The 27820-nt window shown below is 37.7% G+C and overlaps 3 protein-coding genes across 4 annotated transcripts in view; 1 reads left to right on the top strand and 2 right to left on the bottom strand.

Moving 5' to 3' along the window:
* Window positions 1–27748, top strand: part of galk2 (galactokinase 2) — a 32719-nt gene extending 4971 nt beyond the window's left edge. The window contains exons 1-10 of one of the 2 annotated variants that reach the window (XM_056739247.1): window positions 23064–23198; window positions 23776–23864; window positions 23934–24057; window positions 24138–24228; window positions 24309–24455; window positions 24528–24626; window positions 25234–25386; window positions 25839–26049; window positions 26157–26358; window positions 27289–27748. In XM_056739247.1, coding sequence (XP_056595225.1) covers window positions 23149–23198; window positions 23776–23864; window positions 23934–24057; window positions 24138–24228; window positions 24309–24455; window positions 24528–24626; window positions 25234–25386; window positions 25839–26049; window positions 26157–26358; window positions 27289–27496 — 1374 coding nt within the window. In that variant the 5' untranslated portion in view covers window positions 23064–23148 and the 3' untranslated portion in view covers window positions 27497–27748. Of the gene's footprint in view, window positions 1–23063; window positions 23199–23775; window positions 23865–23933; window positions 24058–24137; window positions 24229–24308; window positions 24456–24527; window positions 24627–25233; window positions 25387–25838; window positions 26050–26156; window positions 26359–27288 lie in introns of those variants that run through there. The other variant, XM_056739248.1, reaches the window with a different exon arrangement.
* cep152 (centrosomal protein 152) lies at window positions 872–18019 on the bottom strand. The gene is given in 30 exon segments (XM_056739239.1): window positions 872–1824; window positions 1924–2030; window positions 2122–2278; window positions 3927–4006; window positions 4090–4183; window positions 4331–4501; window positions 4586–4649; window positions 4772–4967; window positions 5315–5679; window positions 6879–7010; window positions 7095–7367; window positions 7479–7652; window positions 7812–7947; window positions 8020–8148; window positions 8728–8858; window positions 8974–9087; window positions 9165–9378; window positions 9457–9620; window positions 9694–9785; window positions 9952–10099; window positions 11115–11315; window positions 11409–11548; window positions 11695–11835; window positions 11927–12077; window positions 12465–12634; window positions 12637–12796; window positions 12967–13024; window positions 13110–13219; window positions 17294–17384; window positions 17486–18019. Coding segments are annotated over 29 exon segments (4920 nt in total). The 5' UTR covers window positions 17381–17384; window positions 17486–18019; the 3' UTR covers window positions 872–1063.
* cops2 (COP9 signalosome subunit 2) lies at window positions 18126–22958 on the bottom strand. The gene is made up of 13 exons (XM_056739246.1): window positions 22834–22958; window positions 22177–22290; window positions 22021–22098; window positions 21782–21907; window positions 21577–21666; window positions 20640–20717; window positions 20376–20550; window positions 20095–20273; window positions 19951–20003; window positions 19745–19842; window positions 19573–19655; window positions 19437–19495; window positions 18126–19352 (listed from the first exon to the last, which is right to left on the bottom strand). Exons 1-13 carry the CDS (start codon window positions 22939–22941, stop codon window positions 19208–19210), a joined length of 1386 nt encoding a protein of 461 aa, XP_056595224.1. The 5' UTR covers window positions 22942–22958; the 3' UTR covers window positions 18126–19207.
* Window positions 27749–27820: the final 72 nt, after the last annotated feature.

The raw sequence follows: 27820 nt of genomic DNA, 5'->3' as shown, positions 1-27820 counted from the left end.
CATTAAGTGAATGCCTGGCTGAAAAGATGCGTCTTTCATCTAGATTTAAATTGGGAGTGTGTCTGACCCTCGAATAGTATCGGGGAGGCTATTCCAGAGTTTAGGTGCTACATATGGATTTATTCTTGGTGTTATCAAAAGTCCAGATGTTTGAGATCTTAGAGAGCGTGGTGGTTTCTTTTAAGATTATGGGAGACCAAGAGTGACGCTGAAAAATTTCACAAAGAATCAATTTATACATGAATCAATCAAAAAAATGTAGAAGAAATGCTAAACAAAAATAAGAAACCAATTTGGAGTCATATTTAAAATGGTTTAGTTCATGTTTTTAAATGTAGTCAAATATAACAAATCTTAATGGATAAAAAACAGACCAATTTAAAATCCATGTTATATAACATAAATAAACAAACAATAAAAAGTACAATAATACATATTATTTTAAATCGCTTTTAAAATCTTAAAACATTTTCCAAATTCTTTTTGACTATATATTTCTCTACACTATACTCTCACACAAAAACATGTTTTATGAAAAGCTTCGCTGGAAGAATGCAAAATTGTGAAAAGTGCGGTGGGTCTGAATTTGACATCATGAAACGTGCCAAATGCATCTTCAAATGTTCTAGTTTTATGAATGGTTCATCTCTCCCTCGCTGGTCTTGAACTTTGACTGGCTGTACAGAGGTTGCTTGAAGATAGATAGATATTAACAGTATAAATCTAGAACATCAAACTTTCAAATTTAGTAAATGGTTGACAGGTTGTTTATCTGTTCTACACCTTGTGTTTTCTAGTGCATGCTGTACCTTGACGAAACTGTATGTTTCCATTTAACTAGTAGCAAGATGTGAAAGCAGATAACTTAATGCAAGCTTAAGTTATTTTTTTATTAAATACAAACATAAATTTATGCATTGACAGTGGAACTGCTAAAAATGTACAAAAAGACACTTTTGGCTAAAACAAGTAAAAAAACATTGCTTAAGGTTACCTGGGTGCAATAAACCCTTACATACACAATTCTATGAAGGCAATGGGACACCCAAAAAGTGTCACAATTTTACTTCTGATGCCGTGCCAATGGACTGTCGAACCCACTGTCATGTTGACGCACTTTCAACTCTGAAAACAAACTCATGGGACATGATTTAAGCACATCATCTTCTGATCCAGGAATTGATTCTCTGTGTTTATTTGCTCTGCCATCTCCAACTTTTGAGTAAAAAGGTGGAACAATCTCTTTGTAAAGTGTGATATCAGAACTTTCACCAATGGAGCTTCCCAATTTCAAACCACCCAATAAAGGGTCATTTATTAAGAATGGCTTGCCTGGCTCAGGGTACGATGATGTCAGCTGAACCTTGTTTACAAAATTACATCCGATACTGGTTAAACTCCAATCGCTCTGACCTTCATCCCGGACAGGCGGTTCTTCTATCAGAAAACCCTCCATAAACTTCTCCCTGCTATGCTTTCTTAAAGTAACATTAGTCGTCCTGTCATTGCTTTTAAAAATGCTATCGTCAGTAACATTGGAACAGATGCCTAATCCACTCTGTGTGCATTTTTGGGAAGTGTGAGGTATATGAGGTGTCATCCCGGGGTCCTTAGAATCATACAACATCCCAGACTTGAGGAAATCGGGTTCGAAGTCCTTATATTTTGATTTGACGCTTTTCTGTTTGGCTGTATAGATGGTCTCAGTTAGGTTGTAAATCTTTTGGTCCTTTCTTCTAACATGAACTTCAGCTCCATGTGAGGCAGCACCCAGAACTTGAGCCTGAGAATCAGTTGTGTTACCGTCTGATTTGGCTGATTCACCTAAGCATGCATAAAAGAAAAAAATATATATCCATACTTAGTGTAACAAAAAGCTAAAGACATAATACTATGATAAAAATAATCAACTTTATGCATTACCTTGAGAGTGCTGGGCTTTTAAAAGCTTGCGTTTGGGTACAGGGGTCTCCAGAACTTTGGCCATAGAGGCCAGTTTACTAGCAGCGCTGATAATTTTCTTCTCTGCACTGCAGAAGATATAGCGTTGAATATTGTGTGTGTGCAACGTGTAAATGTATTTACCAAAACAGACTAATAAGAGCAGAATCGCTTTCATACCCTGTGGTGTGGCCTTCATCTTCAAGCAGCTCCTGCACACAGGTGAGGTAATACCTGCGCATCTTCCTGGCGGTGTCCTGTCTCTCCCTCATGACCTCGGCCCTGATCAGATCAGCCGATCGCTCCTTAGTCTCCTGAAGGTATCGCAGCATGTCACCTGCAGCACCGTCATCAAAAACATTCAATAAAATGAATTTTCGTAAAACATATACACTTAAAGTAGTTCAGTTAGAAGTAATAAAGTTAAAGGTCCAATGTGTATTTTTGACAAATGAGGATCTCTTGACAGAAATGCAATATAACACACATAACTATGTGTTCACAGGTGTATAAAGACCTTACATAATGAAGCGTTATATTTTTTGGATTATTAGATGAGCCATTTCTATCTACATACACCGCGGGTCCCCTTACATGGAATTCAAGTTGTTTCTACTTTACATTTTAAAACAATCATTTTTATAATGTTGAAAGCCAAAATAAGGAATTACAGCGCGTTTAAAAAAAATACCATTGCAAATTTATTTACAGCCTTTAATTTGAAGGTGACCATCCTATTCGAAGTTCTTAGGAGGAAAATACCGGCTTCAGTTACGTAGAAAGTTACCAGTCTTATGCCAAGGCCAATTTTATTAACCTTAGTTTCAGTGAATGTACATTTTAATGTTTCAAGTTATTGAAATCAGCATTAGTTAGCCTAATATATTTCTGACGAACGAACAACCGCTCTGAACATGGTAGTACACGAATGTGCATATAATCTTTTAATATTACGTTGGTATTTTTATACCAACTTATATATCAATAATGTTTACAAATTCTGTGGTTCACCAGTTTTTAAAACATTTTAATATGGTGATGTGAACTGATAAGACGCGATCCATCAGGCCGCCGTGTGTGAACTTAAAATACTATTTAAACTAGCTTGCGATCTGACAGTATAATATACAGAAAATAAATAATTTCTATGACTTTCTAAAGTCATAACAGATGAAGTGAAGAAGCGTTAAATAAGACGTGACAATTCTAACCCTGTAGTGATGCAGCTTTTTATTCTTATGAAAAATATAAATATACATATTTCTTGAATACTATGCGAATAAAGGGCTCGGCATAGTCCAGGCGAATTGCGCTTTCGTTCTGCGTTTTGGGGTAAAACAAAGCGTGAAAACGTTAAGAAACGAACAATCCAAAACCCCTGTGTTTCTGGAGGTGGGGTTACATGACGTATGCAATAGCTTCTGCGCACGTGCCAAGAGTGATCGTAGATGTGTGTGGGTACATCTGTACCATCTCTGCAACGCAACATTCAAAAGCATTCATGCGGCTCAAATGTTATCGTTTTTTATGTAGACCTTATCTGACCTCACCCCAGCTAAATAAAATGATGCGTTATTTCCCACAGACCATATTGCGCTACACAACACACCCACCTATAATGTAATGGCCATGGACCGATGGTTGCTCAAGGGTGTTTATCGGTCAACACAAACTTTCCAGAGAGTTCCGTTTAATTTTCTGCAGTGAATTGTCCTTTGGACCATATTTTGTTTCCATTTTCTCGATTTACTCAATTATTGCGGATCGAATATTCGTGTACATCCCTAGCACGTTTTCATTTCTTCTTCACAGCACAACTTTTTTGCAGTCTGAACAGCAAAAAGCCGCTACCATTTGCAGCATTAAGTTAAGCTAGAATATCGGATCGGTACATGGATTCAAGTCCTTGCCGATACCGATACCAGATTTTAATATGGCATCGGTGGCATTTACAATACTAGTATCAGTATCCAAACAAACATCACCTTTTATCTTCTCCACAGCCTGTGTGTACTGATCCTTCATCTCCTCAAGACCCGCTTGAAGATTCCTCCGGTTCACTGCACTGTTGTATCACATTTATGAAGAACATTAGGAATATCTGAGAAAATGTTACAGTGCAGAGAGACCTCTACAACATCTACAAACCTCGACTGTGCTTCTGCATCTGAGGCTTGTTGGAGTTCACCGAGAGCTCTGTTGTGACTCTTCTGTAGTTTCTGCAGGGCTTCCTCATGCTCGTCTGATTGAATACAAATAAATCGTCATTAATTACATTTTAATGTGTGAAAAAATTGTGGTCCTCCACATGTGTATGCTACTCATGCAATATCAAGAATATTCTATTCCTTAGATTCATGTGACCCATTAAAGATTCGATATCACTAGCCTTTCATCTTCTGAAGGGTGCTCTTGTGTTCTCGCGTGGCCCTCTGAAGGTGTCGGCAGGCCTTTTGGAGATGCCTCTGAAGATCTTGATTCCTTTTCTGGAGCTTCGCCAGAGACTCTGCACATTCAGTGCTGGTGCACGGGCCCTGTTTCCACCGAGCCATTAAACCTGCTGTGAGAGAAGGAGAAAGAGTGAGACGATTTCACAGATTCCAGACGTTTTAGAGGGGTGATATTTAAGTGCTGTGGATCTTACAGATCTCAGCTTCATGTCGCTCCTGGGTCTCCTTCAGCACACATCTCAGCTTATCTTCACTGCTCTATGGTGGGCAAGAACCAAAAAAACATTCATTATATCTATCAGTCTTCACCCTGAGAATACAGAGACAGTATAAATGTGATGACTGTCTTATGTTTGGATTGTAATTACACATTTGTGTACCTTCTTCCATTCCTGTTTGGCCTGGTGGACTGTTTGACTGAGTGTTTCTCTGCAGATCTGCCACAGTCTGGATCTGATGGTTCCTGTTACGCTGCTGGACGTCTGTTCGCTGTTCCTCCCCTCAAAGCCCTCCAGCAACACCCCCTTTAGATCAGAGAGCACCTCCTCCTGCACCCGCCGTGTCTCCTCATGCAGTCTGCAATATAACAGATCTGTAAAGCATCCTATCTAACAAACTACCTATGTACATTTTAGTGCTTGCTTTGGAAGACAGCGTCTGCTAATGCCTACATTTAATATTTAATAATCTTTTTAATGTTTAATTTGCGTTTATTAGTGACTTAATATTTATACACAAATACAAGTACAAGTGATGTGTTTCTTTGGTTCAATTGGTAGAGCTTTGTGTTCGCAATGGCCCAATTAAAAACATCTCACCCTCAAGTAATGCATTGAGTTTTCAAAAATCGATCATTAATTAAGCTAAAACATGAATCATTTACTCTCACAAACATTTCTCTATTCAGGATGATGATTATTAACCTGATCTCCTGCTGGCTCCTCCAGTCCTGTTCCTTCTCCCTGAGGGTCTCCTGCAGCTCAACGTTTCTCAGTTTGAGGTTTTGCTCCAGCACGACTTGAAGTTTGTGTTTGTGCTCTTTCTGAAGCTCTGCTCTAAGACGGGAAATCTCCTCTTGCTTGTCCCTCATCCAAACATCTCTTGCCGCTGCCATCTCTGCTTTGATGAGAGCGGCCTGCTCCTGTCCTGAACCCTCCTGTAGAGTGCTGAGGATGAGCACCTCCTCCAGAAGCTCTTGGTTTCTCCTGTTACACTCCTCCAGCTCGGTGCATTTGGTACAGAGTTTCTCCTGCCACTCATCCTCCACATTCTTCACTGCTGCAGACACCTGAGATATCACGAGAGAGAGTTGAACGCCTCGGTTTAATACAATTATTTGTTTGAAATCTTTTTGAGTTGAAGGAACAATGTGGAGATTTTAGTGGCATCTAGTGGTGAGGTTGTGAATTGCAACCAACGGCTCACTCCACCGCTCACCCCTCCATTTTGAAGCACTACGGCAGCTGACAAAGAACTAAGATGTCGTCACTTTTTCGCTTCTTTACCGAAGGAGATAAAGTATTAACGAAATGCGCTTTGTAGAGCAGTTTGTCCATTTAGGGCTACTTTAGAAACAACACGGCTAATTCCATGTAAGGGGAACCTCGAAGTCATTCGGAAGTATTGTAATTACAAGATTAAAAAGAAATGGATTATTTCTATGGCAAAGCTCACATAAGCAAAATGGTTCATTTTGTGTATTTGTTCTTGTTAAACATCAATTGACCTTTATACTTTAGCGAAATATATTTATTATATATATTTTTTAACCTTTATTTATAAATGTTTTAATTAACCATTTTAAATTAAATTACAAAAGCAACACAGCCACAACAAAACAGGAATAGGATAAACATCAACAAACATACCAAGATATAGTGAAGAAAAACACTGAATAACGCAAATAAAAAAAGGAAGATTTTTTTGTGCAATCTGTGAACAAGTTATAAAGTATTACAGGATCTTGCCATTTAATATTAAGTTGGAAATTGAAGATAAGGGATATGGCCGGTATTAATACAAGGTTTAAATTCTGTTACAAGGTGACACTGACTGTCTCTTGTGAAGTTAAATATAAAACAATAAAACATTGTGACCTTTGCACACGTGACTGTGTTCACATGAGTTCACAAAAGCCGGCACATGAATACACAAATAGGTGACAGTTCACCCAAAAATTAATTATTTAAAAATATATTCACTTTCATATCATTTCAAACATGTATGACTTTCTGTCTTCTGCAGAACCACAAGATATTTTGAAGAATGTGGATAGCCAAACAACATTGACCCCGATCGACCATCCATTGTATCGAGACATTTCTCAAAATGTATTTTTTGTGCCATATACAGGTTTTAAACAACATGAGGGTAAATAAATTGTATTTTTTTTGGTGAACTAACCCTTTAATGTGCACACACAGGACATTTTACAAAGCTTTGACCGTTGCTTATTCAATCAGGTTTTGCAAGATGTACAAAGCATACCTGTTCTTGAACCCGTTTCTCGTGTTGCCTCTCCCATTCATCTTTCTCTGTTTGCAAGCTGCTTTTGTATTCCGGTAAAGAGGTTAAGTCTTGGAGCCATCTAGAGCGAGCCCGTGATATTGCACCTTCAACCTAAGACGAGACATCTTATCTGTTATACCATATCAGCCAGACCTTTGTTTTTTACAGAGGCCTTTTCATCACGATGCCTCATACCTTTATTGCGAGGCCATCAGTGTGTTTCTGCTGCAGTTCTCTCTGAGTGCGTTTCACAGCCTCATCCAACACTCTGGCCTGAGCGGTCGCAGCTTCCTGCTGCAGTGTCTCTCTCTGATCGCTGAGTCTGATCTCCAGCTCGTCTGGTGAAATCATCTGCGTGGTGGTCTCCAGAAAGCTGGTCTGACACCCTCCCTCACAAGCGTCTGCCTTTTTGAGCTTCACGATCTCCTCCTGAGCTCTCTGTAGCTTCTGAGCCCAGCATTTCTCCAACTAACAAAGAGGCAGTCCGAAATTTTCATAAATTGATAAAGTAAACAGTGATGTTTTATGAGATCACACAGGCTTTGGCATTGAGTCTAAAGGAGACCAGTCATCATTTACCGTCTCGCACTCGCGCTGCCAGTTCTGTCTGGCGCTTTCCAGCTGCTTTTGAACCAGCTGCTCAACCTCAGCTTGTGTTTCTGTCTTCCACCGGGCTTTGAGTTGTGTCACGTCCTCCTGATGCTGGGACTCTAGTCTCTCCAGAGCACAGTCGCTCTCCTCTCTTCTTTTTAGCTACAAGAACCAGACAAACACATCTCTATATAGTGTCCTGTACAATAAAGCCATAAAAAGACCAAAATATATTTAAGAGCCGATGGAAGTGTGATTTTCAAATCTGTTTAGGTGTCGCTTAGGATTACGAAGTTAAAACCAACCAAGTACAGTTCTTACCTCATCCTCTCTCAATCGTCTCTCTTCGTCAATCTCTCTCTGCAGATTTTCATCCAATTTGTCTTTCTCTTTACAAACCGATATGTAGCACTCCTGCACGGCCAACATCTCCTGACTGAGGTCAGACAGCTTTGACCTGTGGAGACGATCACATCTGTTCTAATGGAAGTAACTCAAGTTGTTGTGATTTAAAGATGAAGTGTCGTACTCTAGCTGCTGGATTTGTTGCTGATGTTGGCTGATGAGCTGCTCCACATGAGCCGTGTGCTCTTCTGCGAGCTCTGCCTGCACACGATTCACCACGTCATCCCTGTACTGCTGCTGAGTCCTGTCATACCTAAACACACATGCGCACACACACACACTCAAATACTTCTGAATAACATCTGTTGACAATAGTATCACTGTATAACTGACCTATTTGGCTAATTATTGCAGCAAAGCTAATGTTCTAGTAAGACATCCAGAATCATTTGGATTTGTCTGGATTGGCAGCAGCATCCAGAAATAAAAGTTTGTGTTTACATAATGTGTGTCTGTGTGCTGTGCATATTAACTTTGTATATGTAAACTAAAATAAATTATGTTTATATTTCAGAAAAATAAAATTTTAAGAAAAATATATATAATTTATTCCAGAAATAAAAGTTTGTGTTTACATAATATGTGTCTGTGTGCTGTGCAGTGCATATCAATTTTGTATATATAAACTAAAATAAATTGTATTTATATATATATATATATGTATTCTACACATGCAAATATTTCCTAAATATATACATCAGTCTACATATGTGTTTATAAATACAAAATTAAGATGCACAGTACACACATATATTATGTAAACACAAACGTTTATTTCTGGATGCCATTAATAGTGATTAATTGTTAAACAGCCCTATGTTCTAGCTCTCACCTCTCCGCTGCTTCCTGTTTCTCCTGGTCCAGCTCTTGGATCATCTCTCTCATCTTGGTGCAGAGCTCAAAATTAGCGGTTTTCACCTTTTCCTCACTCTGCTTCAGCTCCTGGTTCCTCTTCTCCAGAGCCTGCGTTCACAAACAACTTCAACAAACACGTATCAGAGCGCTGGACGCGTTCAAACATAAACCTTTTTTTGGACTGTATAAAGTGGGTATAATACTGTATACCAAAGTTTCTGACCTCTACTCTGTCCTGCAGGACTTGCCGTTCCTCCTGCAGTCGGACAAGCTCTTTCTGAGGGGCGGCGCCCAATCCAGACGATTTCAAGTGTTTCTCCAAGCTGCTCTCCCTAACCTGCAGTTTACAGCCTTTTTAACAACTAGGATCTACTAAGCAAACAATACAAACAAGCTATCGCTCTGTGTTTTAACCTTCGAGTCTCTTGCGGTCTTCTCAGCTTGGTCTAGCTGCGTCTGCAAGCCCTCTGTTTTGGTCTGTGAACTCTTTAGTTCCTCCTGCAGCTCTGAGATCTTCAGTCTTTTGCTCTTTAGGTGACTCAGGCAGCGCTGTAACTCGCTCTTCAGCCCTCGCACCACATCGTCCTTCAGCAGGCCGGAGTCTCCCACATCTGCTATGTGAGGGGTACTGAAAAAAGTTTTTATAGTGACTTTAATAATATAACTTTCTCAAGAGTTGTGCAATACTTTTACAACATGTTACAACCTGTGGATTCGTCCATTTCGCCACCTGGACTTTTTGATCCCAAGATCGATGCAAGACTCAGACAGCTGGTTCTCCCAGTCTCCATTAGACTCAATGGAAAGAGCTCCGTGTTTAACCGCAGACTCGTACAGATTGATCTGCTCCTTCAGCTCAGTTAAGTCTTCCTGTTAAAAGAACCCAAACTGTAACAGTCTGAATATTATGGGCTGCTTTAAGATGAACAGAGGGTTTCCCAACCTGCAGAGCTTTGTTGATATCTTCACTGATAGAACGGGAGGACAGGGCCTGCTGTAGCTTCATCTGTAACTGGCTCACCTCCTGCACAGAGCCTACAGAAACAAGATGCTTTGATGAATATTTATAGGTGAAGTGTTCCTTTTGGCAGTTTTAATGACAAGTGAAGCAATGTATTGGCTGGTGACATTACCCATGAGACACGAGCAGTCAGACGAGCGGAGTACACAAATAAACAGTAGCAGATAGCATGAGACGCACCAGTGTGAAGCAGTTTGGCACATTGCTGCTGGCTCTCCTCCAGTCGCTGTGTGAGGGTGTTGATGACTGAAGCTCTGTCCATCTGATCTTCTTCTCTCTGACGCTCCAGCTGTCTGACCTGATCCAGCAGACGCTTGCCAGCTTCAGCCTGTCAAACACACACGGTCAAATCCCTGCGGCAGTATGATATTATCACCCAAACCGGGTTTACTGCAACACTCTGTATTAGTCACACTGTCATTATTATGTGCCGGTCAGGCTCCGGATCAGGATCAAGGAATAATTCATGGTTACAAATGATGAGAGACCATACAGTCTCAACACAAATATAATATATTCTCACGAAATCTTGGTTTTAAGAGGTCAAACATGATTTTCTTAAAAATACTTACATCAGCAAACTTATTTATTATTTATTAATTTCATCAAACTAAATACTCTTCGAAGATACGACGTATACAATACTACTGTATAGGTACTCAAGATTAATATAAGATTGGCAGAAACTGCGTGTGTTATCCCATCTTTAATGTAAATATCTGCGTGTGTGTGTATGTATGTGTATGAGTGTGTGTAAACAGTGCTTTAAAAATGAACACTTTTTTCACTATTTTTATAATGCACGAATATTCGGTCTATGATTTTTTGGTCATTTTTGTCATTTGAGAACATCTAGTAAAACATCCCATAGTTTTTCCACATTGTTTTATAATGCACTCTGACAAATCAGGACATTTTACGGTAATGAGAATTTTAGCAGAAAAAGCAATAGAATACATAATTCATTCCTATGTTAAAATAATGCTTTGTGCAAGGTAAAGAACAGAATTATGTTGATGTATGATTATTTTTGTTCCTAAATTATGTTTTATAACTAAATTTTTTTGTGAGAATGACCCATATATAGGGTCAATTTTTTGATTTCACATAATCATGTTTTCAATGTGTTGAATCAGATCTTTCCAAAATGTTTGTCCATTTGTATTTGGTCTGACAAACAGATAGCATTGGTGTTGGTTTAGTCATACAATCAGTAGGGTCAAAAAACGATTAAGCTATAAATGGCTTATATTGCGCATAATGGCGCATATTAAACTGTGATAGGATATTATGCATACATCATAAATGTGTTTTGCCATCCCAGAATACAATGAGACACTGACCTGCACCTCCAGGCTCTGTGATTGTTCATCTAATTTCTGCTGAAGTGCCAGCAGTTTGGCTTCATGCTGTTCCCTGAGGGCTGTCATGTCTCTGTCATGCTGCTCACGCGCTCGCGTCAGCGTTTCAGATCCACACAGCTCCATCATCTGCTGCTGCATGCTGTCCATTGCTACCTCAGCTGCACGCTGCTGCTGCACGCTCTACACGCACACAAAAACATGGAGAACAAATACATTAAGCGATTTCCAGATACAAGCTCTGACTGGCTCATTTTGTGTGGTGCATAATCATACCTCCTGCTCTCTTTCCACCAGAGCATGGGTTTGTTTCTCTAGAGATCTGATTCGGGCCTGCAGCTGAGCCTCTTTTTCTTTTTCCTCCTCGACAAGAGCACCGGACTCCTTCAATGACATCGCCAGACCGTCCCTCTCATCTACATGAACAGCGAGTAAATAATACAGCTTCTTACAGAAACCACTTTATGAGACATTTTGGATATTTGGATAAACTGTGCGAAACACAAACAAGTAAATCAATATCAAAGATGTGTTTAAGCAATATTACTATGGTTTCTCTGACCTTTGACGATGGCAAACTGATGCTCCAGATATCTCATGTTCCTCCTGCAGTCCTCCAGTTTCTGCTCGAGCTCTTCGATCTGTCTGGACTGAGCTCTGTTCAGAATGTGCAGTTGAGCCAGCTGCTGACCATCTGATGTTTCTGACCAACGTACACATATACACCAAAGTTACTATACAGTCATAAGAAAGCTCATTGTTCAAAGAATCCTCCATTATCTTGAGTAACTCACTCTGCGTTGAGTCCAGGAAGTCCCTCTGAAGCTGGTCGAAATGGCCATTGTGATTGGCTGCTTGAGGATTGAACATCTTTGGTTGGTTGGGAGGCTGGTGTGGGTTGTAACTGGCCTTGTAGTGGTCAGCAGGTCTGTTTCCAGCAACACACTTCAACAAAGAACAGAATTAAAAATGACGAGCTATAATATATACACAACTTGGGTTAAGCCAAATTAATAATTAACATATATTCCAATCCAACTGTATTATTTAGTTTAATATCGTAATTTGTTATGGGTCGATTAATTCACTTGTTTTTTTCAGAATAATGCTAATTTCCAGTGCGCCGAATCAACCACGGCCACTTATTAACATTCCGCAAAATGCTCATAATAGAAAAATCTTAGTTGACATTTTATTCCACGGTAACAGAATATTCCATCATACCGCCTAGCCCTACCACAATATACATGAAATTACATTTAAATGGGGAGTATTGTTCATTGCTACATAAACAGTCACATATTTCATACAGTGAAGATTGTAGACATCTACCTGGAGTTGCTTTTTTGCACTGGCATGCACTCCATAGTTTAACCCATTGCTTTGGGCCTCTTCTTCATGGTAAACTGCCCCGTTTGGAAGAGCATCATGCGGATACGCGTTCTGGTCAGCCCCATCTGCAGCAGAGAAGTCAGTGCCGCAGGACTCATCCGTGCCCGCGTAGTTCCGTTCTGGTACTGGTAGTTCCCGCTGGTTTGTTGGTTCCAACCTGGGTGTAAATGTTCTGATCCCGCCTGGAGGTGATAAGGGTGACTTTTGGTCTGAGAGGTGTGACTTCTGTAGCTGTCTTCATTGTAAGATCCTTGACCATCCTCCTCATAGTGCTTCAAAGGACATTTACAGTAAAAGTGAACAAACTTTGTGATAGTGTACAGTTCTTCTAAGGGGACATATAACAGAAAATGTGTCCCTTTGATTAAAGGGACTGGAAATAAAATGAACAAAAGAATTGAAAATAGCCCCTTTAAACAGAAACCTTAAAACAGAAACTCACTCCCTCATGGGAAGGTCTTCGATCCTCCCACTGTGGCACATTCCAAGCATGACGTGTTCTGAAACAAAGAACATATTATTTAAAAGAATGAATATGTCTTTATTAAACCCGATTCAAGTATTTGAGATGAAGGGGTTGCATACCTGTTGTCATCTCCCTGATGACTGCAGGTCGAGCGGTCGAGCTCGGGTGAGGAGCATTCACGACTGTCCTCCAGCATATCATCAGGGAGATCAGTCAGGAGCTTCTGGAGCTGAAGATATAAAAAACACAAACATTACTACAAATCTAATCTATAATTCTAGATGCGAGTCACCCTTCTGGGGTGAAAGGTGAAACAATTATGGAGTCCCAAAGCTAAGGGGAAGCAGAACCATTTCAGAAGTTATTATGTAAAGGACCCAAAACAATAAGAGTTCATAGACTTATGCAGGGATGACGTGGTTTTGTAGGCCAACCAGGAAGTTAGTGCCGCAGTGGTTCCCTCCACTGAAAGCCTAAGCATGTTTCCCACAGACTTTTGAAAGATCGCAGCAAATAAGCTTTGAAATTAACAAAGGTTTATGATACTTGCACATCATGTCATCAAGATAATCTTAACAGAGTAACACAACATTTGTTACTTTTGAAGCCTAAATGCAATCGCCAAAAGTAAAAAGATAACACAATGCTATAAAGAGACTACACTGAAGTCACTCAATATCAACGTCACCACCCCCAAGCCTCCGACAGCATTTTCAAACATTATCAAAAACATGGTCTCTGGTAAGTTTAATGTCCCCGCCAAAGGAAATCCTGGATTTTAGCAACTTGTTAGTATAAATATATTTCGCCCAGCCCTACTTTGAACTGGAAGTTGCGATCATCTTTACTTCCGAATTTTGACACAATTCCAAGTAAAATGTCATTTCGAATGAGAAAAATAGTGGCAGTGGCTTGCAAGTTTTCACTCTGATTTTATTGGTTGTGTAAAAACAGCTGTTGCATTTTAAAATGGAACTGGCAGAGGATTGACAGTTGAAGGGGAGGAGTTAACGGATGCTCCGCCCAAACCATCTTTAATATATCAGATATTCCCTTTGGGGCGAAAGTGCATTTTGAAGATTATGATGGCACATGAATTTTAAAAAGCGAATGACCCACTTTGATAAATTATTTACAATAAAATTTCATGTAAAAATAGGAATTGTCTTTTTTTTTTACAGGGACTTTAAGACAAGGTAAAGCTTTAAAAATCATGAGCGGGTTATAACTGGTGTTTTATGTCATAGAATTAAACGTGAAAATATTTAGAGGTTTTGTAAACCACAGACCTTATTTTAACATTGAACCAAAAACCCATTCAAAAAACCTTTGTGACGATAGAACCCGAAGTGCTAAAATGTTTCTGGGTTTTGCATACAAATGTACATCATCTCTGCGGTACTCTTTATTGAATGACTACATGAAATATTTGTAAATTCAACATACAAGTCACCACTCGATGGCAAAAAGGCTAAGCAATATGACTTCTTACCTTCTTATAATTCTGTCTACTTACCTTGCCCCAAATATCTAATAATAATAATTTATAAATTGAGCCGTTTTGTAGGAAATCTCAGATAGACACCATTTGACTTCAACACAATTAAAGACATATTTGCACTGTAACCTTTTTCTAACCAAGTTTAAAAACATATTCAAGGTCTTATTACTTTGTGACTGTTCTATTATATTGTTGTGGTATGTATTTTTTAAGGATGCATTGCAATAAGATGTTAAACTGTTCAGAAAAATGATCAGTTAAAAATTACAAAACAAACCAAAACCAAGAAAAGCAAAACAAAGAGCACGAAGAAGCAACCATTCACTGCAGGTCAGAGAAAACCATAGCAACCGTTTATAAAAACACACCCGACCACTTACAGTCACACAAGCACTGTCATAACACAACCACACAAAACCACATGGCCCTCGAGCCCAACACCACATGACTTTTCTCAACTTCACTATTTTAATACATGAAAACAAACAAGCTATATCTTTTTTTGCTAAGTTTTTTAATAAAAGAATCTGTCCAACTCACCCTCCATAAGTCCTTCCGGATGACCCTCACATCCTCAAGCGCTTCCTCGGACAGAACGCTTTCCCGCATTTACACAAACACACAGCAGCTAGCGCTGACGTCTTGCGCCCAATCACATACTGAAGGACTATTGTGTGTTATGCTGTATTTCAGCAGCATGAGTCATATGAATAACTCCAGAAAAGAAAGCAAGAAAGAGGAACTAAACCATCCTCGATCGGCCATACTGAGATCACCCTATTGTCAGGGTCAGACTATATGTTTCAGTTAACTGGAGCAGAAACATTCCTCCGCTGATGGAAACGACAGACAGACACAGCATACACTCACCATTCACTCATATTCAGAAGTTCTCATACATCCAACTAAATGCAAAGTTTTAGGAAAAAACTCTAACGGCGGTTTTATTTACTCCAGCAGTGAAAAGCTCAGGGCAAAATTCTTTTCTCAAGAGCAGTCAAGAGCTTTGATAGGAAGCAGGGTAATGGAAACAGGCTATATGTAGTAACAAACACACCTAGCAGCATTTTGTGTGCACCAATAGCTGCTAAAGTTCATTCATGCAGCAGATACCATTCGGCTGAGTCAGAAAACACATGCGTCTGATTGGAGTAGATCTGGATTTTAAAAACAAATAGCTGATGGATGGGATTCACTTTAGATGACCTCAAAATAAGTAACGGGAGAATCTTTAACGTCAAATATGAATAACTATAAGACTGTTAAGTTGAACCTTGTGACTGAGTCAATCACAATAATACCATAATAATACTTACCATAAGGGATGACAAAACAAAGCACTCACATCGACTGGAAATATAAAATATACTATATTGCAAAACTAAAATGACGACATTATTTACCAATTTTTATAGTGTTCGTCAAAAATAACTAATTCTTCAAATCTTAAGTGCTTGACTCAGTCACAAGGTTCAACTTAACATTCTCATAGTTATTCATATTTGACGTTAAAGATTCTCCTGTTACTCAAAGTCAGCTCTGAGGCCGAAGATATGAAGAATTAATCATTTTGAAGAACACTAAAAAAATATGTAAATAATGTGTCAGTTAAGTATTTTATCCTTTCAGTTGATGTGTGCGCTTTGTTTTGTCATCCCTTATGGTATCACCAATGGGTCTATTGTGTTATGTTAAGTCAAAATGAAATGGAAGTTGCACTAGTGTTTTTGCCGTATTGTGACATTTTTGTGTAAAACATAGTCTGGAATTAACAAAATTTAGGGCGGGACTAAATTTTGTCATTGGAGTATTCAAGATAAGTGGAAGTTTCGAGGTCGAGACATACATCATGCATACAAAAACAGATGGATTTTCCAGAGAACAACATGAGTAACACAAGTACAGAGGGAGAAAACAAAAAAACATACGCATTGTATATTACCACAAAAATACATAATCTTATCTAGTACCAAGAGATGTTGTTTTGAGGAAAAGGGAAGGTTATTGTTTTAGATAAAGATAATGGGGTCACATGGCTTTAAAAAATTATAATCGGCTAAAAAAATTAATAATCAACAATGCAATAGTCCGTGAACGTTGCTTTATGAGAATTGTCAAATATTGTTTTATGGTGACTGGCACTCTTAAAACAGTAAAATGTGAGCACAGAACGCATTGACTGACAAATCAGAATCTAAAAATTTAGATAGTATTTAAGGTACCTGAAAACCGGAAGACACGTAAGACTTCGATATAATTCTGACGTATTTTCAAAGTAAAATAGATAAAAAAATGAAGCTGGTGGCTTGTGTTTTCCTATTGTGCATTGACTGGATATAGAAAAGTAGAAGTTTCATTCAGAAATGGAGCCCAACTGACTGACAGTTGGAGGGGAGGAGTTAACAGATGAGATGTTCTCCCAAAAAGAGTCCCGAGCAGAGCGGATTTTAATTATAGATTATGAAAACAACATTTGTCGATTGCCTTGGATGGATGTATGAATACTAATGTGATGACAAAATAAATATGGTAAATGTTGCTTTCAGGTGGACTTTAAGGGTCTTAAACAATCCCTGCTAATACTAATTGTCATAGAAAATATTGCTTAAGAGATACTGTACTCATGTCAACTATCTATACACGGATGATTATGTATATAGATAGAACTTATCATTGTAAAAAATACTTAAAAAAGTGTATGAAAAAAGTACATGGTGAAACATGTCATCTCCCTTATTAGTGACAGATGTGTATGTGATGTGTTTGTTGTACAATATATAAGTAAAGTAGTTAAAGATGTACCTCTTGTTCTCTCGCATAGTCCTCCTGATCATACTCCTCTTCCTCCTGCTGGGTCTGTAAAGCGGCACTGTCAAAATCTATAGACATCCTTCTGCAGAGCAAACAACAGACACGACATCCTTTATGTGAGGAAAAGCATCACAGGCTTCAATGCAAAACAGTTATATTTGAGTTTAAACAGCCTCTGCTTACCTTTAGTCTTTAAAATGATCCACCGTTCTACATTAAGGCAAAACTAATCTAAAGTGTTTCCAGAAGAAATACTTTAGTGGATCAGTGCTATTGTTGATTAGCATAAAAACACAACACGAATGAAAGTGTATTAGCAGCGTCACGCGTGAAAATATATAAACGGCTCACTTTATGACGTCGGTTATTTGTACGGTCGAAAAAGTAATAAAACATGTTAAATTCTCTCAAAATGTTAGTTTATAACTAATATGTGAGGAAAAATCCATTCTTGAGGGACGGTCTGTTGAAACATGGCGCTCTCCACAGCGGCAAAATTATTGCGTTCTGATTGGCCGACGTGACGGTGACGCGAGTTTTGCGTCGCCAATGGTTACAGTTTAGAGGATTATTTCAACGCCATTCTTATTAGAAAACACGTTGTTTAGATATTGTTGTCATTTTTATTTTCATAGAAAATTTTGTATGCATAGGCATTGGTAACGAAAAATCTCTTTAAACTGAAACACATCGTATTTGTGATGACCCCATAAAAATGATTTTTAAATGTTATTTAGGATAATTTCATATGTTAGTATTAGGTTATTTGAAAATTGTCTGTATACCATACCTTATAAAAACACAGTAACACTTTACAGCCTGATTCATTAACATACAGTTCATTGTTTATTCGTGTTCATTGTGCATTTACTATGTTAACAGATACAGCTGTTGCTTTGAAATATTTATTGACAAATGATGCAAAGAACAGATAAATATGATTATTAAATGCTTTATTATAATTGTTCATTGTTTGTTCATTAACTAATGTAGCTTGTAAAGTGTTTCAAAAACACTTGTGTATTATCACACATGCGGTTATAATCTATTATTTTTTTTCTAATACCAAGAACTGTTAGTTACCATTATGTGTATATGCATTTGAATTACAAAATTTGCAATTATAAAATTTGTCTTATTATAAAATCCTTTCTACAATAAATCAAAAAGGCAGTTTAAACTGTTATATTTGATCTGCAGGAATAAAAAAAATGCTGATGAAATGTTCAGGTGATCAAAATAAAAAGTTCATTGCTCATCATACACAAAATGTTAATCATAACAGACACATTATCTGCTGAAGCAACAGATGCAACTTTTATTTTTGTTGTTCGAAGTGAAACAGAATAGCTCAGCCGACATTACATTTTCAATAGATCTGTAATGTTTCTCTGGAGGAATTCTAGCAACGACTGCATTTTATAATACGCTTGTGCTGTGGTGCATCTATATTAAACTCATCACCTGAATCCTATGCACAACATAAAACTTTTTTCTGACTGTGACAGAGACAGATAAACTCTTCGATTTCACACAGCATGTCCTCACAAATCCCATTAAAGAAAAACGAACGCGGCACACCTTTTAAATGTTTCATAACCAAGTGCCAATTGGTGCCGTTAAAGTAAAATGTTTATAGAAGATGCGACCACATCGGGAACACGTTTATATTAAAGACTTCAACAATCCAGTTGAGCAGACATCCTGTGGGAACTTCTGCTTTGTTAAAGATATTTAAAACTGACTTAAGTGACTACAGTTGTAAAAATACAAACTAGCCAAATGAAGCTCCCCTTCATGTCAATCAGTGATGGGGAAAAAAGGCTTGAAGTTATTAAATGTCACTGGCAGCCTTCAGTCAACCAGCTGCCTCATGGGTGAACTTGTTTTTCCAGATCGTCAATGTCAAGCCAGCTTGCTAACAATGGCCTGGTTGAGAGTGTTCAGCTGATTGGTCCATTTGTCCAGAGCGGTGTATCGGGATCCGCCTCTTTTCTGGTGATCTAGTTCCAACAGCTGGTTAACCTGGTCAATTCTACCATTGATTGTGCTGAGAAAAGATGCACATAAATACACGAATAAGATACGTGTCCCCTTCAGAATAAAAATGATCCACAAAAAAAGTTAAACTTACTTGTCTAAAATGCATTGCACAAGCAAACTTTCCACATCTGCCACATCAATGTTTAATTCCTAAACGAAAACAATTAATAGTTTAAAAATAGGACATAAACATTTAAATAAATCAAATTATGTTTGACATGATTTACCTTTGAAATAAAAGGTATGTGTATCCTAGTGTAAGGCTTGATCAATTTGATGAGAACCTGTGTTCTTATGTTTCGTAACAATTCTGAAGAAAAACAAAGTACATTGTGAGATTTTCCACATTTGTAATGAGGTTTATAAAATGTGCGCGACACCGAAAACGGGCAAACTGACCCTCAATATGTTCTCGGATGAAAGGGTCGGCCATTATGTTGCTGTGGTTCGTCTTTAAGATCTTCTCAAATTCCGTGATGTCATTATTCTGGTAGGCACTAGAAGCAAGTTAATAATAAAAACAGTATTACAGTGTATAAAAATATGTATGCTAAAAAAGTATATAAATGATAAGGTAAATAAAAGCTGTTGCTCTACAAACTTACCTTACCAGGTTCGTCATTGCTAAGATTTCTGGGTCATTTTTGTAAGGTTTCGCCTAGTCATTAAATTACAGAGAGAATCAGTTTGTGTAGTCAACTTAAATACCATTTAGCTATCCACGATTAATAGATGTTATGACGTTATACCTCTTGAGAATCAAACGGATTGATTCCAGATTTCATCAGCATGTTGGCCAAGACCAAATACTTCAAGCAAGTTGTTCGTCTGGGGCTTCCCGACTCGTCGTAGTTCTTAAACGCCTCGAAAAAGTCTGTATGGGCCTTCTCGAACTCCCCCTCCCTCAAGTGCATTTTACCACCACATTCTACCGAGGAAAATCACATGTTGATGTCAATTTTTCATATTGATATACATCTTAAAAAATCATTAATAGTTGCTAGATTCAATGGGTTGATAAAGAACCAACCTCTGATGACTCCCATTATAAGTGGATGTGGGATGGCTGATTTGATGTGTAGCGACTGCTCATAAAGGGCTTTCAGCTTTTTGTTGTTTTTCTGTGCTGTATACATCTGGATTTCCAAAGCGTAGATCTCCAGCAGCTGAGTGCCTTTCTTCAGGTCGTCCTCTCCATCATCCGTCTGATGTGAATAATGTCAATCAGATTTGTCGTGATATGGAACCAGACACTAACCCAGGACCACTGTTTTTGAAATAGTAGTTTTGTTACCTGACATGACTGGTGCAACTGTCTGAGAATCTTCTGCAGCTTTCCGAATTCATCTCTTTCCAGGTACAACTTCCCCAACTATATGAAGCACAGGGACAATGTTAGCAATACTCCTGTAGTCCAATAGTTGGATAGGAAATAAAGACTTTTCTAAAGGCTGTTAGTTAGAACTTGAGTTATATTTATGAGTTAAGCTTAATATTTTATTACAGAAATGTACCACTATAGGAAGTGCAGATTCTAATTATTGTACTAAAAATGAAAGAAGAACCTATGAGAAAAACAACCCAATTCCTAATTGTGTAGTTTTACTATATAATTGCAATTGTAAATAAATAAAATGTAAAAATAATAAATAACATTGTTTCTGATAATAAATCTGCTGTTAGGGTTGTTTGGTTATGAGTTAGGCTTGGGGAAAAACTATATAAAAAATGTATAAAGCCACAGAAAGAATTAGTAGACCGTTTTAAAATTATTTCAGTTTTCTGAGTTTACTATTTCTAGGTGTGTGTTTTGGTAAATATATAATTTTTATTTCATTCTGTGAACTACTAACAATATTTCTCCCAAATTTCAAATAATAATTTATATGTGCAGAAAATGAAAATCGGAGAAATTTGTCAAAATAACAGCAAAGATGGTCTGAATTTTGACCTCAAATATTGCAAAGAAAAGAGCTTCATGTTCATTTTTAAGCAATACAACAGTAATATTTGTACATGTATTTATGAACATTTCATAAACTAAGTTTTATATAACTAATCGTGATTTTATGTCCTTCCTGAGGTTTGATTTTGTTGAAATTCATGAAACACTGAACTGAAAAAAGGCTACAATCTAGAATTCCTTAATAAATGAAAAATTGGAATGTTCTCTAAATTCTTTCTTCAGCTGTATGTATACATATGTATATATATTTTTCCCCCCCACAAACCTTGGTGTTGGTTTTAAACCAAAGTCTGTCATTTTTGGCATCTTTTAAAGCATCCAAAGTGGTTTCATAAAACTCCTGTAGCAAGTCCATCTGAAAATAAAGGTAAAAAAACAGTAACAGTATCTTTTTCAGTTTTAACATTATATTACTTATATATTAATATACATTTATTCTAGTTTATAATTATATTTGTTATAAGAATTACCTGTTTAGAAGTTGAAATATAATCTAAAATAGAGTTGATAGATTTCTCCGAATAATTTCTTGTCACAGCGCTACGTATGTACGTCAACAGCTGTTTGTACCGGTTCATCATTTCAGGAAAATTTGTCTGCGTAAATAAACAAATAAAGTTTATACACAATTCTAAATAAAACTACTGACTACATCAATACCAGAAATATTTACTTTTTACAAAGTACATTCATTATAATATGTACATACTAGTTTGAAGTTGATCTTAATCATCTGTTTCAGTGCTTTAAAGCCCCATTCTCCCTTTTCTCCCTCCAGTTCCAGCACCTGCATAGAAACCAAAACAACATTACGTTCATAAATGTTTCAAAATGAACCCCAAATATACAAAGATTGCTTTCAAACCTTCTGAAAGCTGCTCAGGGCTGCTTTAGGATCATCTTCTTTGAGGGCTTTGGAGTTGTAGTACTGATTCTCCAAATCAACATTGGGTTCAGAGTTGCTGTCCTCTGAATATTCCTAGAAACAATGGACACCAAGACATTTATTACATGTACAAAGAATCAATATGATAAATACAGTCATGCTTAAATGCATGAACGTACATTATGAACATTTGTTACTACACAACACAAGGCAATGACCTTTCTTTAAATATACACAAAAGTATTTCTTATTAACGCACAAATATTCAACTACACCAAAGGATTTACCAAAAATAAACCCAGGGTCACTCTACAGCATTTAATTTAGCTAACTTTACATGAGTCTGCAAGTTAAGTTTCTAAAAAAAGATTTGTAAGTTACAACAAATGAGATCATCGTCTGTGAAGTGTTGCATTGAGTGTTTTTAATATATCCATATATGTACTTGAAATGCAAAAGGCTGTCACATTTGTTGACTTTCTCTTGGCAGTGTTAGCAAACTAGCCACCTGCTAAGCACCTCAGCTGTAAAATAAATCTCCAAGCAACATCCAAAACGCAATTTCCCGACGCCACTTTGCTGCACGCGCAGTACATTTAACACATTTACAGTTGCGTTTATTTCCGTCAGTCTTACCAGGTCGTAATCCTCCTCATCATCGCACATGAAATCATCTTCCATATCAGACATTTTGGCCGGAGAGAGACTCTTTCCCACAATCCTCCGCGGAAACACATCTGACATCACACGGCGCGAGCAGCGCCGAATCCTTTCGAGTCCGTCCGAGTATTACCGAAGTCAGTACGAATCGAATGAATGGCTTTGCGCGAGTCCCGTGTGCTTCTTCCGTGTTGTTGCACGCGATTCCGGGTGTGGGAGTCAGCTGACAGCACTTGTGAAGCTTTAGTTCGCCTGTGCACATAGTGCTAAACGAGGAAAATAAGCATTATAATGTCCACAAATCCGCCGAAAATTAAGCTTTCGTTTGCTGGCAATGAAAGGTGAGTTGCGTTCGGAACTATTCTGGGAACTTCGTGCATAATGAAACGACTGATTTGCGTTACGTTTTGCACGTATCGTATATATTTATACACTGCAAAAAATGACTTTCTTGCTTAGACTTTTTTTCTTGTTTTCAAGTAAAAATGTCTAAAAATTCTTGAATCAAGAAGCATTTTCTTGATGAGCATACGGAACTAAGAAAATAAATCTTGTTTTTAGTAAAAATATATGAAATTTCATAGAATTTTTGTTAAAAACAAGCAAAAAAATCTGCCAATGGGGTAAGAAAAATAACCTTGAATTGAGCGACTAAGAAAAAGGTCAACCTTAATTCAAGATTATTTTTCTTACCCCATTGGCAGATTTTTTTGCTTGTTTAAAGCACTAATTCACTGAAATTTCATATTTTTCCCCAAAAACAAGACTTATTTTCTTAGGCCATTTTACTCATCGAGAAAATGTATCTTGATTTAAGAATTTGTAGACATTTTAACCGGAAAACAAGAAAAAAAAGACTAAGTTAGAAAGTCATTTTTTGCAGTGTAAGATATCTAAGCTTTTCTCTTCTATTGTCAGGTTGCAGAAAATAAAAGATGCTTTTCATGAGAAATATGGAGAAACTCCTTTTTTCTACGCTTACGCTCCAGGAAGGGTGAACTTAATAGGTGAGTTTATAAACGCACCAAATACCATTATATACTGTATTTTCTTTATATGTATTTTTATCTTTTCAGGAGAACATATTGACTATTGTGGCTATGCTGTCCTGCCCATGGCAATAGAGCAAAACATCCTTGCTGCTGTTTCTCTCAATGACTCCCAAACAATCCAACTGGCCAACATTGATCCTAAATATAGGTAAGCAAGGATGTTTTATCCACAGTGACCCCACTTTGAATTCACGCTTATTCATCTTATTTTGACACTTTTTCTTAAAGAGGTTTCAGTACGTCTGCCAAGAGCGTCTCGATTGATAAGGAGAACCCACAGTGGCACTATTATTTCCTGTGTGGAGTGAAAGGAATTCAGGTGCGTTGAATATAAAAGTACATAAATCATCTCTATGAGTTGTCAATAAATCTGACATTTCACCCCATCCTTGTGTTCAGGAGCACCTGAGTCTGGCATCATTGACAGGGATGTGTTGTCTAGTGGACGGGTCCATCCCCGCCAGTTCCGGTCTTTCCAGCTCCAGTGCTCTGGTGTGCTGCGCCGGTCTGGTCACTATGGAAGCCAATCAGAAGTCTTTGTCTAAGGTAGACCCCCATATCATAAACCACAGAAAATATATGTTCACCATACAGGTTATGATAAGCACACTTCTGCAGGTGACTCTTGCGGAGACGTGTGCCAAGTGTGAGCGTTATATTGGCACTGAGGGTGGAGGGATGGATCAGTCGATTTCTTTCCTGGCGGAAGAAGGAACGGTACGACCTGTTTATTTCAGTTTTATAACTTAATCTGCCTGTTAAACATGTGTATTTGCTTGTATATAGTGCGTTGTGCAGTTTGTTAAAGGCAAAGTGTTAAAACCGTTATCATTTACTCACCATCAAGTTGTTCAAAATCTGTATAAATGTCTTTGTTCTGATGAACAGGGATAAAATAATGTGCAAGAATGCTTGTAACCAAACCACCATTGACTTCCATAGTGGTAAAAATTACAATGGTTGTCAATTGTGCCCAGAACGGCTTGCTTTTCTACAATCTTCCAAATATCTGTCTCTGTGTTCATCAAAACAAAGAAATATATACAGATTTGGAAAAAGGGGTGAGTTAATATTGACAGAATTTTCAATTTTGGGAGAACAGTTTGTTTAAATTTACCTTGATATTCTCCTGAATCTCAAAATCAATACTTTTGAACTTAAAACTTGTGATCAGACAGTCACATGACATGTAGGAACCAAACGCATTCAGCAATAACCGAAAAATACATGATGCCAAAATTGTTGTTCTTGTGTCAAGCATTTTGATTGTGTTTATATGTCCATGATTTATTTGCTCAGACCTAACTAAGTGTCTTTTTTTCAGGCAAAGTTGATAGAGTTCAATCCACTGCGGGCCACAGATGTACAGCTGCCTCATGGCGCGGTGTTCGTAATCGCAAACTGCTGTGTGGAGATGAACAAGGCCGCTTCATCTCACTTTAACATGAGAGTGGTGGAATGCCGCATTGCCACAAAGGTCAGAACCTCAGACAGAGGAATTAAAATGGATCAGCAGAACAAATTTGAGCAAAAATAGCATGATGTTTAAGGTTCATAATGTACTGTGTGTAACCTCCATAATCTGTACATTAATTTCTGGTTTTTTAGATGTAAGGTGTCCTCAAGTGCTGGTAAAGGTGCCAATAAATAAAATGCATTATGTGAATTAAAAATGCGCTCCTAGTTTCTATGTGAAACAGAATTTTGACTGTGTGACTTTAGTTGCAATGCTTTGTGATTGGATGATAAAACCATACACTATATTTATTATTATCTTAAAAAAAAGGTTTCAAAAAAGAAAATGATTAAGGTTTTAATGAACAGTTTTTCTCCTTTAGATTAACACTCATAAACCGTGCACAATACAACCAAGGACATGTATTGAATTAGGTCAGTATTTTTTTTCATCATCTTTGGTCCTGTTTGCAGATGCTGGCTAAGGCACAAGGTCTGGAATGGCATCGGCTACAGAAACTGGGGGAGCTGCAGGCCGAGCTGAAGGTGAGTCTGGAGAAGATGATGGAGCTGGTGGACGATGCGCTGCACCCTGAGCCCTACACCAGAGAGGAGATCTGCAAGACTCTGGGCATCAGCACTGAACAGCTTTGTGAAAACATTCTCAGTACCAACACACAGCATGGTGAGACATCACTGAAAGACGGTATCATTCTGTATAGTGGCACACCAAGATGGACCTAAGAACCCCAACTGTGATACTGACATCCTCTTCATTTTCTGTTACCTTAGCAACCCACTTTAAGTTGTACCAGCGGGCCAAGCACGTGTACGGCGAGGCTGCCCGTGTACTGCAGTTTAAGGCCGTGTGCGATTCTGCCCCTCTCAACGCGGTCGCTCAGCTAGGCGAACTGATGAACCAGAGCCATGCCAGCTGCAGAGACCTGTATGAGTGCAGCTGCACAGAGCTCGACCAGCTGGTGCACATATGTCTGTGAGTCAGTGTTCGCCGCTGGTGATGTCATGATAGCATTTCACATTAAACCATATGGAAACAGGGAAAAGTCTATAGGGTGGGTCTGTTTTAAACCATGCTTTTAATGCTGCCGAATGCAATCTAATGACATATTTGGTTATATTTTGAGAATATTTTGAGAATGTATATATCAAGAGAAAAAAAACGATATATATTTATTTATTTTTTAAAGACAGGTAAGGACTTTGTAATGCCAAATTTGTGTTACTGTAATATAGAATGTGTAGGATGTTTTACCTAAAGAAATTTAGTTATGAAAACTAAGGATTCGTTAGTTGAATATGTTAATAAAAATCACTTGTAAAGTTAGCATAAATTAAAGCCAATACAACAAATATCAGCAATAAATTATTTTTTAATTCAAATAATATATTTTAAATATATAATTAATAATATAAATGAAAAAATAATATTGTTGTGCTTCATAATTAAGAATTCAATATTTTTTATATTTAATTAATAATATAGTAAAAGTATTTTTTTTTAATATATATATATATATATATATATATATAAAATGTAAAATATTTTTATATACATATTTTTGGTGCATTGTAGTTAAGAAGACAAGGTGCCTCATTTCGAGGAAATCTGAATTATTTGCTTTTCTCTTTTCATTATTTTATGCCATGTAAAAGCCCTGGACATTACATTTAATGTATTCTTGACACGCCGCACTATATTTCACTCTCATATGTGTTAATATCCTGTTTTTTTTTTCGATTCATGCAATGCCAAACTTAGTTTGTCACATCAAAGAATGACAGAGCACATGACTTACTGAATGAGTCATGTCTGTTTCTCTGGCAAATTTATTAAAGTATTTAATGAGACTCTCTCAGTCTAATAAATTGGAGTTTAAGTGAAATCTCTCTCCTCTCCACACAGACAAGCGGGTGCTGTTGGGTCGAGGTTAACCGGAGCTGGATGGGGAGGCTGCACGGTTTCCATGGTACCCAGCGGCAAGATAGATTCTTTTCTCCAAACTGTGAGGGAGAGATATTATGCTCCAGACCTCCGCCGAGCCGATCTGGAAAAGCAGAGTTTATTCGTGACAAGGCCAGGAGGAGGGGCGGCCATTTTCACAGAAGAATAGAAAAGTGATGGCGCCATTGGTTGCAGGTTAAAAGCAAGTTGTGATGCATATGATGGCCATGAATCCAAATGAAATGGAAATATTTGTACTCTCTATGTCTCAAAAGACTGAATCTTAAAAAGGTGAAAGTTATTTTAGTTTCAAGGTCGCAATTTCTACTTTTGTACATTCCTACTTTTGCTACGCTTTCATTACAGCATTGAAGGTCTTTATTTGAGTTGTAAATTCAATAAAAAGATCTCTTTGTTTGCACGTCGTTTTCTGTTGATTTATAAAAGGAATTTCATACTATTTTCATAGTTAGAGATTTTAACATCACCGAAA

The sequence above is a fragment of the Triplophysa dalaica genome, chromosome 24 (assembly GCF_015846415.1).
Source record: "Triplophysa dalaica isolate WHDGS20190420 chromosome 24, ASM1584641v1, whole genome shotgun sequence".
NCBI lineage: Eukaryota > Metazoa > Chordata > Actinopteri > Cypriniformes > Nemacheilidae > Triplophysa > Triplophysa dalaica.
This window is presented reverse-complemented; position numbering and strand designations above follow the sequence as displayed.

Bases quoted from the DNA above. Each gene is read 5' to 3' on its own strand.
- cops2 (XM_056739246.1), bottom strand. From the start codon at position 22,941: ATGTCAGATGTGTTTCCGCGGAGGATTGTGGGAAAGAGTCTCTCTCCG. The intron at 21,908-22,020 runs GTATGTACATAT...TTATTTACGCAG, and splicing joins TTAAGATCAACTTCAAACTA to ACAAATTTTCCTGAAATGAT. The intron at 20,718-21,576 runs GTTTGTGGGGGG...TGCTTCATATAG, and splicing joins GGTTTAAAACCAACACCAAG to TTGGGGAAGTTGTACCTGGA.